The 12,743-nt window shown below is 46.6% G+C and overlaps 1 protein-coding gene and 1 long non-coding RNA gene across 5 annotated transcripts in view; one reads left to right on the forward strand and one right to left on the reverse strand.

Annotated features, from left to right (window-relative positions):
* The first annotated feature begins 133 nt into the window (after nucleotides 1-133).
* Nucleotides 134-9,856, forward strand: LOC135189924 (uncharacterized). 2 transcript variants are annotated; one of them, XR_010308372.1, is made up of 3 exons: nucleotides 134-219; nucleotides 2,710-2,942; nucleotides 7,427-9,856. It is a non-coding gene; the product is annotated as an uncharacterized LOC135189924 (long non-coding RNA). The 2 variants fall into 2 exon arrangements; XR_010308373.1 differs by having other exon boundaries at nucleotides 7,462-9,856.
* The window catches only part of GAREM1 (GRB2 associated regulator of MAPK1 subtype 1), a 108,087-nt gene continuing 103,579 nt past the window's right edge, over nucleotides 8,236-12,743 (reverse strand). For 2 of the 3 annotated variants that reach the window (XM_064170699.1, XM_064170701.1), the window contains one exon: nucleotides 8,236-9,360. In XM_064170699.1, coding sequence (XP_064026769.1) covers nucleotides 8,448-9,360 — 913 coding nt within the window. In that variant the 3' untranslated portion in view covers nucleotides 8,236-8,447. The remainder of the gene's footprint in view (nucleotides 9,361-12,743) is intronic. The other variant, XM_064170700.1, reaches the window with a different exon arrangement.

A 12,743-nucleotide genomic window follows, 5' to 3' on the forward strand; every position in this document is an offset into this window, starting at 1 on the left:
TAACCCTCTAGGGGGAGTGACCCTGAACCTGACCCCCTTGACCCCTCCCTAGGGGTGGGTCTGAACACCACCAGGTGATTGATGATTTGCTCAGTCCGCCTTCCTGTCTAAAGGTCTATAAAAGCAGAGGGGACTGCCTGTTCTCTTTGCTCCCTGCCTACCAGCATCACTGTCCTGTTCCTCTTTGTTTTGCCACGTGGCCATCACCATCAAAATCAGGTTGTATTAACACATTTTGTATTGATTTTTCTCTTCCCTATAATTTTGTAACTTTCCCATCTCAGATACCTTTTTAATTGATTGCTAAACTTTTCTTCTTTTTGAGCTTCTCAATCAGAGTGAGATTATTTATTTGGGTGTGCTTGTCTTTCCTCTCTTTGCATTTAATTTTGCATCTAATTTTCTTTCTTCTGGGAAAGAAGGGGGAAGAGGGAAGGGCACTCTAAAAAAATTATTGTTGGTTCTGTCAAATATACTTGAGTCCCTGGGAATTTAAATTAGAACCGAGACACCTATCCAGTCAAACATCTCCGGGGACAGTGACTCCACCGCCTCCCTGGGCAGCCCATTCCAATGCAAATTGCTCTCTCTGTGAACAAAAGATTAAAAAAGGAAGATGGGGGGAAAGGGGAGATAGGGCAGAAGTGAGATTTAAACAGAGAACAAAAATGAAAACTGGACTGTGAAGGAAGAAAAAACGGTGGTTCTGCTCTGGCAGGGGGGATTGGACTAGATTGTCTTTTGAGGTCCCTTCCAGACCCTAGCGTCCTGTGATTCTGTGAATCTTTAGATCTTGAGTGAGTACCAGATCTGCTGCCCTAACCCACAGGGACAGAGGCAGGGGTCAGTAAGAGGTACCAAGGGAACCCCTAAAAATCATGCTGCCGTGGGAGGAAGGCTGCTTGAGAGATGGTGCAGCAGCACCATCACCTAGGGCAGCTGCCCGAGCAGCCCAGGGTTTCTGTTCGTTCTGCAGTGGCAAAACCTATCAGCTGCTCTGGGTGTGGGGCAAAGGGAGAACATGAGAGCTTAACCCGGGTGTGCAGCTCTTGGCCACCCTGTGCACAGGAGAAAGTGATTGCATGCGATGTGTATCTGGTGACATAAAGAATGTTTATACCTGGGCAACAGAGCATGGTGTAGAGTGCCCCAAGCTAGCAACGACCTGAGCTAGCCGAGCCTGCTGCAGCTAAGGACTCTAGCAGTTAGCCACCCACATCAGAAGACAGGACACCTGGGGCTCCCCATGGCCTCAGTCCCGTGGCCAGGAGCCCCAGTGAGGGGGAGAACAGCTACATACACCCCCACTAGATCAAGAGTGACCCAGTTAGTGAATGTTTCAAACCAAGATGAGCAGAACATCTATGAGAACTGAGCTTTCACTTCCCGAAGAGATCTGTGTCTTCAGGGCCCTCCCCTGCCTGTCTTACTTTTATTTGTAGGTAGCCATGGTGACAAGAGTCAGACAGGACATCTGTCAGGCTCAGTGACTCCTGCAATCCACCTGAACAGAAAATGCCTTGGAGCAGCACTGTGCTGACAGAGATAGCCACGTTCTGACTTGGGCTGTAGCCCTTCCCTTCTCTTCTCACATGCTTACCCACAGACCCTTTCCCTCAGTCTGAAACCCTCTGACCAGAGCATTAAAACATTCAGTATTTCTCTCCTCTTTTGGCACAAATGAGCCCTGCTGTCATGGCAAAAGAGATTTTTCTCAACTGGTGAAAGTAAACCCAGTTGTTTTACACCCCTGATGCACATCCTGACCCTAGAGACACTCCTCCCTTCTCCCAGGTGTAAGGGTTGGAGGCAAGCAAACCTCACCTCTCTCAAACCTAATGGCAGTCCCTGCGGCAGGTTCTGCCCTGCTTTATGTCTCACAATTAATGAGTCCCTCCATAAACACCTCCAGTTTGCTGATGACACCAAACTGGGTGGAGTGGCTGCCACACCAGAAGGCTGTGCTGCCATTTAGCAAGACTTAGACAGGCTGCAGGGTTGGGCAAGGAGAAATGGAATGAAATTCATCAAGGGCAAGTGTAGAGTCTTGCACCTGGGAAAGAACCCCAGTAATCAGTATGGGTTGGGGACTGACGTGTTGGAAAGCAGTGAAGGGGAAAAGGACCTGGGAGTCCTAGTGGATGGGAGATTGACTGTGAGCCAGCAATGTGCTCTGGTGGCCAGGAGGCTCAGTGCCATTCTGGGATGTATCAGAAGGGCTGTGGCTAGTAGGTCAAAAGAGGTTCTCCTGCCCCTCTACTCTGCCCTGGTGAGGCCACATTTGGAGTACTGTGTCCAGCTCTGGGCCCCTGAGTTCAAGAGGGACATAGAACTGCTTGAGATAGTCCAGTGCAGAGCCACAAAGATGCTGAAGGGAATGGAATATCTCTGTTATGAGAGACTGGGGGAGCTGGGGCAGTGCTGCTTGGAGGAGACTGAGAGGTGACCTCATCAATGGTTATCAATACATAAAGGTGAGTGCCAAGAGGCTGCAGCCAGGCTCTGCTGGATGATGCCTGATGACAGGACAAAGGGCACTGGGTGGAAGCTGAGGCATAGGAAGTTTCATCTAAACATGAGGAGGAATTTTTCCCCTGTGAGGGGAACAGGCTGCCCAGGGGGGTTGTGGAGTCTCCTTCTCAGGAGATATTCAAAACCCACCTGAATGTGTTCCTGTGTGATCTGGTCTAGGTGATCCTGCTCTGGCAGGGAGGTTGGACTGGATCAGCGTTGGAGGGCCCTTCCAGCCTTGGACACTCTGATTCTGTGACAAACCCTTCCACAACGACTCTTGTGCTGGAGTAAACATTCCTGGTAGCAGCAAACAACACTTCAGTCCAAGGAGAATTTGGCAGCACTCACTTGCATGGTTGGCTGTAGACATGGATGATTCCAGACCTGACCCTTCCCCTCGCTGCCAGTGCTGGAGGACGCACACAGAGGTAAGCCAGAGCACAGCGCTGTTTTGTCTCCATGCTTGATAGATGCTTCAGAGCCATTTTGCAAAGCAGAAACACTCGAGAGCATAACCAAATGGCACTGGAGCACATTTTTCTAAACCAAAGATGATGGGGGAAAAGAGGGCTGGGGAACAGAGTGTTTAGAGGTGAATGTCTGCCGGAGCCAGGAAAGCTGTCTGGCAACAAATTCTTTGGGGAACACACAGATCGATACTCCTGCTGAAGGGGATCAAGTGAAATTGCAAGGCAGGGAAGAAGTAATGTGTCTTGAGAGGTTAAATGCAGAAGCCTGATTGCTCCTTTCAATTATCCCAATCTCACTTTGTGAATCCCATGTTCCAGAAGTGCTTATTTCTGAATTACACCCAGATGAACGAGGAGATAACTCAGTGAAATTACCACATGAGAACCAAAGCACTTTACAGCAGACCTGCAACCCAAATGACAGAGCAACAAAACCTGCACACGTTTGAAATATCATGAAAATAAGTGTCTTTAATATACAGTTTAATATACTTACAATATGCTGCTTAAATTTGTTCCTATACATTACTGGGATATTTCTTTGCACCTGGTTTAAATAATCATCTGCCTTCAACCTTGTACACAAAAGCCCAAACCAGCACAGAGTTCCACAAAAACCATGCTTCGTTTTGTAACGGAAATGTACTAAGCCAAAGGTTTGGGTTTTCTTTTCCCCCCCTCCCCCCTTTTGTTCTTTTATTCCCCTCCCCTGTTCCCCTGCAATGTTACTGTCTTGACCTACCCAAAGTGAAACTAAAGAGCTAAGAACTAACAGGCATTTTCAATACAATTCAGAAGATTGTCCAAGTCAAAGAGAATCACTCTGCAGGTTTTCACACAGGAAATTTGGTTATTATGCACAGAAATGGTGAAGTCTGAAGAACTCCTGGACTAGTTGGAGCTTAGGATATAACAAACAAAGAGTCATTTATTGCTAGGTCTTCACAAGGGGCCTGCCATTCCCTGCTGGCCCTGCCACCCCTAATGTCATGAATAAAAAAGATGATCTCTCACTTTAAAATTTCATTTATACTCTGCCTGGAGACGGGAAAGCTGCAATTTCAGAGCATCAAAAAGAGGAGCCAGGAGAGCTAGACTAAGCCTACACTTGGTGGTCATCTTTTTATCAGGCTGGTGTTCCCTTTGCCTGGCCCACAGGCAGGACTGGCTGACCCGCATTGCAGGCAGGCACCTTGCTGGGCAGGATGCTTTATTTAGTGGGGAGACATTGAAGAAGCTGATCCAGGAAGAAAGCACAGGAGAAAACACTTCAAGGATACATAGACAGGTTTGGAACACAGTGGGGTTAGAGAGAGCATCGCTGTTTAGGTTTTTTCTCTTGGAGCTGCTGCGGAATGAAGTCCATTTATAGTGGCAAGTAAAATGGTTGTTCTGGAAAACAAATCTCTGTGCCATACACAGTTACTTCAAACTCTTGCTTCTAGCTGCAAAGAATGCTTCAAAATGCATTTTCCTTCTAATTTTGGAAGGACCAAATGTTTTGTGTTTCTAAATTTCCAGCCGCAGGGGAGTTTTACAACACGGCAAGGAGGCAAACATACACTTGGAGTTCGTTTCAATACAGCTTTGGTCAGCCAGCCAGGCAGCAGTACAAAGAATCTTAATCCTAGGCACGAGTGCTTAAAGAAAACCAGAGCTTGCCCTCAAGTTTCCTGCTCTGGCCAATTCCATGGCCACCTCCAGAAAAATCTCTCGTGCCAGAATCCAGCCCTTGCGCTGCCATGCGACTGTTGCATAGAAAGGATGGCTCCTGGTGCAGGAGAGAGACAGCCCCAGACAGAATACCAGTGGCAGATTTTCTTCCTACCCCCTGACAAACAAATCCCTTGAGGATAACATGACTTTGGACATTAACAACCACAGAAGCACCAAAGGACTTACGCTTGGTTAATCAGAGGAAGGAAACCCGAAATTAGGACTGGCCTAATTTAGCAGACTGCCTTCAAAAAGTGAGAGCTTGTAGGCCCACTCTGGCTGTCCAAACTCAACAGCTACAACTGTTAGCTGACAAAATGGGCATGAGACTGCTCTAAGATCCCTGTTACAACCAACACAGCTTACATCAACATGGTTGAGCTCCATCAGCATCCAAAACCAGGCTGTTCTCCTCACTGCTGGCCTCTGAGCTCTTCTTAGGAGCTGACTGGGATCACCTATTGCATGGGCTGGGTGAGTTGCATCAAACCAGACAAGAGCTCACATCAGCAGTTCAGCAGCTAGGGACTCCCACAAGGGTGCTCCTGCCCCAGCACTGCTTGGTTTGCTCATGGTTTGCCAGCCCTATCACACGCTGTATGCTGTCTTCTCTTCATATCACCTCTGGGTGTTCCCCAGAGCCTCCAGACAGGAGGAACATTAAGGTAATCCTCCATCTCCAAGTGCCATAAGCAGTGCAGTGGTTTGTAACCTTTAAGTCTCCAGGTTTTACGTACCACCCTCCTCTAAAGAGACTGCATGGTGGTCTGCTCAGGCCTGAAGCTCTCCTCTGCTCCTACCCCATTTCAAAAGGGGCCTCCATGGATTTACTGCCAGGGAGTTCCCAAGGGATTGATGTGTAGACATCAGCTTGCTCTGTTCAGACTGCCTTCTACAGCACCAAGAATGGTCCTGACCCATAACACTACAGCAGTGAAGATCAAGAGGAAAGCAAATACGTCGCATGGGCACCAGCTGCCCAGTTTGCTCACCACTGTCCTGATTTCACCAGAGCAGGTGCTCCTATTCAGCTTAGGCATCATGCCAGGTAGCTTGGTGCCACAGTCAACTAATCCACATACCACAAACGTTAGGAACACCTAAATCGCTAAACTTGGCCTTGAAAATTGAGGTGATGAGTGGCTAAGGGCAAATGAAAAGGCCAAATGCATGCAAATCAGAAAGCACTGCCAAGCCAGAACAGGACAACTGGAAGGATATCAATGGCAGGTTTGCAGCCAGAGGTTCCAGACACATTTTTGCACACAGGCTCTGCTTCTGAAAGCACTGCAGATTTCTGGGCCCTTCAACAGCCCAGCAGTGTTTGGGTCTGTGCACACCAGATGCTAATGCAGCAGCACATGCAGGAATGCAAATCCCAGCAGGCTGCTTGCAGGGAAAACCCTTCTGAGCAGAGGTAACAGAACAGTGCCCATCTGTAGCCAAAGAACTCTATTTCCTCAGGGATGTTAATACCTGGGGCTGGAAGCAGGCACTCAAAATGTTAAAACTGCTGAGACTGCAATTTCTTCTTTTCTGAGAGAAAGGGACTTGACTCTTTTCTTACCTGCAATCAATAAGCCAGGCAAAGCAAAGAGAAGTACCTGACATTCAAAATTTGGCCCTTTTTGGCACAGTAAGGGCTAAAATGCAATTGACTTCAACATGTATATGTCTACCAGCAAGCACAGACATCTGGACAGTACTTCAAATTGATTTAAGCTTCCTTGCTGCTGTAATACCTAAAGATGCTAATTAAAAAGAAAGCTATCGACCTGTTGCTGAAAGGCAATGCATTAAGAGGAAGAGTAGAATTATGAGCTCTTGGGGTATTTCTGTAGGGGTATTTTCTGTCTCCCTGCTTTCTACTACCCACATCACTTGGGTTTTGCTGATTGAGAACTGGATGTTTTGCATTATTGCTAGACAAATGATGCATCTTGGCTTCAGCATGCAGACAGGACATGAAATTTGCCCAGGCAACAGAAAACTCCTTTTGTGAATACTTCTTTTAATGACTCAATCTGGTTGAGAGCTCAGGCAAAATCAGCCTCCCATTCCTGTCTCTGCTCTGTATTTTCCTCTTGATGCTCCCATCATGTGCCCTTCAATGGAGACACACTTCAGAAAGCTAAGTGAGGCAGGTGTTGGTGGCACCTTGGCTAGGATTCTGCCCAGCAGCAGGGGGCAGTGAAGTTCCTCTGGCATCCCTGGCTCTGACCACAGGAGGATGCTGGGCTAACAACATGCTGATGGACACCACAGACTTCCTTGCAGACCTCCACAAACCCTTACATTAAGTACCACAAAGGCAGAGGGGCCTGGGGTTAGACACCCTTTGAAAGTCCTGCCTAGCATAGGAAATCCACAGTGGACTTTCAAAGTTGATCCTGTTTCTAGCTTTCTGAACAGTTAAATTTGAAAGATCTCCAAGGGCAGCCTCATGCCTCTTTCTTACCTCTTTGCTCCCTTTTGACTGCTCCTTCCTTGTCACATCCACTGCAATGAGGTTTTGCAGCTGAGCAACTGAGCTAGCACATCTGATGCTGCTGCAGTCCCTTCTGCTGTCGCACACAGCCTCCTGGCTTACTGCAAACCAGACAGGTGAGCTTAAACACCACAAGCATTTCCTCTGGCACGGCCCAAACCCTCACTTGCCCCCTCCTTACCAGTGTGCCATGTGCTGCTTCTGTTCCCTCCCACCTCACTAATGCTTTATTTCAAAGGCATCCTACAGGAGTCCTTCCACCTTCCCACACAGATCCGACAGCAGGAACAGCAGAGCACACCCAGCACGTTTTCAGATGACTCTAACAGCAGCAGGGGAGATGTGAGGAGTTGCCTTCTGCCAGAGCAAGGCTACAGCAAGCCTGTGCTAGCAGGACCCGCTCAGGGAAGAGTTTGTGCATTGAACTGCCCTTTCCCATGAGAAAGCTGCACAACCAGAAGTTGTGTTCCTTGCTTCAGCCACCCGACTACAAAAGCAACTTTTGAAATCTACAGGTCATAAACTTTTAATTGGCTAGGGCAGAGTGGCTCAGTAGGAAAATCCCCCTTCTCCCTCCCCTCTGGGCAATGAGCTAAGCAAGACTCTCGTTTTAAAAATCATTTAACTCTTTTTGCTCAAAGTAACGTGGAAAACCTACCCACGTTATAGGTAGTCAGCAAGATACTGCTAACAAAAATATGCTGCAAGAAGATTGTGTTAGTGGCACTTCACAGCAGTTCTGAACACTGTCAGATGCACTGTCAAAATGACATTTTTATGTGTCTCTGAACATGCTTTTGTTAGTAGAAAGTCACAGCATGTTGCCAAATGTTATTCAAAGAGAAAGAATCCTGTAAGAAATACATTTTGGGTTTTTTTTTTTTGCAGTTAACACAAAACTGTAAACTGGATTGGTTGAGTGTCCTTCAGCATCAAATTGTTCAGTAATAAATACGACTAAGTCTTAATAGACCACGGAGTAAAAGGTTCCCTTAGTGTCCAGTTTTAGCAGCTGTTGAATGTTCAGGGATGCACAAGGCACACCTCTGCAGATTCTCTTACCTTTATTTTTGACATACAAAAACCAAACAAACAAAAAACCCAACCAAAAATATCCATTCACCACTCAAAAATGTTTATCTGCATAGTAAGAATTTTTCTACTGCTATTTACAGGAAGGGCTTTTAGTGCAAAAACCAGGAAGTGATGGATTAGCTGAAGTGCATCGAGCACACCTCGTACAGTTCCACCAGTCAGCATCACATCTTGGGCCGCCAGCCATTAATGAACTGCAGGATTTTCTTAACCTGCAGTTTGCTTAGCTTAAAGTCTTCTGACAGGATTTCTTCTGTAAGCTGAACCAGTAAATTGCCATCAATCTTCTCTGTAACAAAAAAGGATATGACATCTTCTGACAGACCGATAAACCTCAGCGATTTAGACACTTCCTCTATCGAGAGTCCAGAAAGGTCCGTGGGTGGCTGCCAGGGAGAGCCATCCCCACAAGACCTCGGTGCTAACTGGAGGTGGAGGGGAGATGAGAAAGGATAAGACCCAGAGAACGCATCCTGCATGCCCTTTTTGATGAGACACTGATCCTCCAGGACGTCTGGAGAACTAGTTTTTGACTCCTCCTCAGCACCATCTATTTTCAGCGGCAAGGGACTCGTGTCTGTAACCGTTTTCTCTTCAGCTGACTTTGGTGCCCGAGGAGGTAAGGCAGGACACGAATGGCTCTGCTTTGTGCTGCTGACTCCAAGAGTTTTTTCATCAGTGCAGTCTAGAGAGTAACTTGCTGACTTTGGACAGCTGGAGATGGTGTTTGTGAACTCTGCTGAGGTCAGCAGGGAGTACCCCGCTGGCAGCTCACACCCATCAAAGTCAAAAGTCAAAGGTGCTGGACAGTTTCTCTTTGGCGTACCTGGAGTCTTCTGTCTGGGGTAACTGTAGCTCCTGCTTGGATCGAGGAGGAAGTCGCTCCTGTTCAGGCCTTCAGCAGTTCCTGACAAGTGGTTTGGCCAAGATAACCTGGAAGGCAGAGCTTCACTTGAGGGGCTTCCCAAAGGTATCGTGCTCTCGGGCTCTTTGGATTCGGGTTTCATCATGTTGCAAGGGTAGCAGGAAACAGGTGTGCTGTCAGCTGGGTCGGTGTTGTCACTCTCTGTGACACTGCTTAAGGAACAAAGCAGAAAGGATGTCATTAGTACCAAAAAAATCCTGGCATTTGAATAAATTAATAAATCATCTGACAGAGTCAGAGGGTGGCTGTCACAAGGAAGACTCTTTTTCCCTCCGGCAGTGTTTTTCAGATTTCAATTAACAGCACATTTGAATATCACATTGACATTTTACTCCTTCTACAAGCTTGACAAGATGCTGACATACCCCAAAGCCTCACGTCCTGGGGTTTTTTCAAGCTTGTAAAAAAGTAGATGTCTCAATTCGGTTCTGTGTCACCTCCTGAACAACTCAGTCGTTCCACTGTCAGATTCCTGAGGGACACCACCATGGAACAGGAACAGCTTCACATACTCTAGAAGATCTCCTGATGATGGATTTCATATCTATATATCACAGATGTGTCATGGTGTGCAAAAGCATGTAACGGGGGCAGGTGACCATTGCACCAGACAGGAGCTTGGCTGATGTAAGAAGCTGCACCAGTGAACACTGCAATAACAGACAGTAAGTGAATGCTTACTGCCAAAGAAAAGGTTCCACTGTGGAGGACAAGCAGACCTAGGTGTATGTACAATCACAGAACTGTTTCAGTTCGAAAAGACTTCTAAGATGATCAATTCCAGCCATCAACCCAACACCACCATGCCTACTAAACCATGTCCCAAAGTGCCATGTTTACATAACTTATTAACACCTCCAGGATCTACCTGGGCAGCCTGTTCCGATCACTGACCACTTCTGCAGCAAAGAAATGTTTCCTAATATCCAACCTAAACCTCTCTTGGTGCAAGTTGAGGCCATTTCCTCTTGAACTATTAGTTGATACTGGGTTGAAGTATCTTTAAACTTACCCCACAGCAATTTATGTGTCCATATCCTTAAGAAGCAAAGAGGAGAAACACTTCCTTTTTAAAAGCACCAGAGAATCATAAATCATAGAATTAGGGTTGGAAGGGACCACAAGGATCATCCATGGGCAGGGCACTCTAGAGCAGGCTGGCCAGAGCCTTATCCAGACTGGCCTTAAACACCTCCAGGGATGGGGCTTCAATCACCTCCCTGGGCAACCCAATCCAGGCTCTCACCACTCTCATGGTGAGGAACTTCCTCCTCACATTCAGTCTGAATCTACCCACATCCAGCTTCACTTCATTCCAAAAGTTACCCTGTCCTAATTCCAGGTGGCAAAGTAAGCTCAGCCTCTCCAAATGAACAGATAGTTTATAGCCAGGTGTTTCCCAAAAGACACAGATGCCAAAACCAAGCAATCTGTAATCAGAAGCAAATGTCTGCCACATTCATGCCACTTGCTTATAGAAAGTGTGAAAGGTTGGGATGATCTTTGGAGTTCTGGCCAATTAAGACAGAACACTGGAAAAACAATGATCAGATGTATAAAATCCTTTCTTAATTCAGCAGAGAGGAACCAACAATTGAAACATTTGTTCTAATTACTCACCTCTCTTTCATGAAACTATCAACTCAAGCAAGAGCCTCGGTAGTTATTCTGCGAACTGCTCAAGGAGTTCAGCAGCTTTCTAAAAATCAGTGTAGTCTGGAATGGTTTGACACAAAATTAGCTCCCTGTATGCTTGCAGGGAGTCAGAGAGGAAGCCAACCTGGACTTGTCCAGCTCAAACACAAAGCACAGATGCACAAAGCAGCTCTAATCTATGTCACTGGAAAATTAGTTACAAAACTCAGCCCCAACAGATGCAGCTTCCTTTTATCTAACCATCCCTTGGTGTCCACTCCATGCCCTCTGAACTTTTTTCCTGCTTATGTTCACTGTCAGTCAAAGCAGTTGGGCATTTAGAATAGCAGAGAGCCTTTTACCCCCACCTGAACAAGGAGACAACGTTAACTGGTCATTTCTGGCTGCTTAAAGGCCACCTTGGTGTAACACACACAGTACAAAGCATCTTTCAGACACCAAGCCATCGGCCTGCTCAGCCTGGAGAAGACAACCAGCAAGGCATTGCAGACAGCTAACCATAGAGAGGAATTAAACTGATTGAACCTGTTTCTATTCTCTAACTCAGTATCAGAAATGAGAACATAGAATGATTTAAAAAGATCAACAGAGTTATTGAAACTTGACAAAGTTACATTTTAAAAGTGCTTCCTCATTTGTCCTCCACCAAATTAACTCATGGGGACCTGGTGCCCAAGGATGCAAGAGACACCTCAAATAGAGCTGAAGTCAGGCATCAGGCACTTCTATAAGCAGGTAAGGACAAATCATAGTGAGTTTGTGTTTAAAATATTGGCTGCAACTCCTCATGATCCAGAAAATCAGATGATTGATAGAAATGGCAAGACTTGAAGAACAAGTTCACCAGGAATCTGGTTGCTCCACACACTGCCTATTTTCTAGCAGCTTCCTCTACAGCACTGAGGTCAAAGGAGCTACCTGCAGATGAATCCCATGCAAATAATTGTGAAGTTCAAGGCAAACAAAAGCACCTACACTCCCAAGACACTTCTCGTTGTTTTCCTGGTTCCTTGGGAGGCAGAATGTACTTTTAGCTACAAAGAGAAAGCAGCATTTGGTGGGCTCCAAATGCTGGGAGGTCTTGTGCTCAGCCTCCTGTGGAGAAGACCTTGACAGAGCTACCCAACAGGCTTCATAAAAAGCAAACGAGCAGCCTTGATGTAGAGTGATTATTGCCAGATACACAACACTAAGCTGCAAATATGCAGCATGGCTTAGAGAGGCAATTCCAGCATAAGTTATCATACCAGTTGCATCCAGGCTGAAGTGATTTAAGTGGTGCTTCAGATCAGCTTGTAATACCCAGGCAGGTTGTACCCTGTCATTGGAGAGATACCAAAAACAATGGCAAGAAGACATTCAAGGTGAAAAGGAGGTGAGGCTTTGTACAGCCCTGGGATGAGCACTGCACTGCTAGGAAAAGGTATGCAGCCATGTCATTCAAGCTTTACTGTCACCTTCTGACTGTCCTGAATGGATTTTCCAGCTTGTGGGTTGGGCTCATGAAGTATCATAGAATCACTGAACTGCTGAAGCTGGAGGAGATCTTTGAGATCATTAAGTCCAACCACTCCCCTAGAGCTCACAATCCCACCACTATTGCTAAGCTACCACCACAAAGCCATTTCCCTAGCACCATGTCCACTGTCTCCAGGGATGGTGACTCCCTGGGCAGCCTGTTCCAATGCCCTGATAACCCTTTCTGTGAATAAATTTTCCCCAATAACCAACTTGAACCTCCCTTGGCACAACTTGAGGCCATTCCCTCCTGTCCTGAAGTAGGCTTGATCTGGAAGCTGCCTGGCCCCCTTCTGTTATACTTCACTTTGCACTCAGTGGTGTCTGCTGGCCTCTCTGGTCTCCATCATGTTCCCACCTT

Source organism: Pogoniulus pusillus, chromosome 34 (assembly GCF_015220805.1).
Source record: "Pogoniulus pusillus isolate bPogPus1 chromosome 34, bPogPus1.pri, whole genome shotgun sequence".
In the NCBI taxonomy this organism is placed as follows: domain Eukaryota; kingdom Metazoa; phylum Chordata; class Aves; order Piciformes; family Lybiidae; genus Pogoniulus; species Pogoniulus pusillus.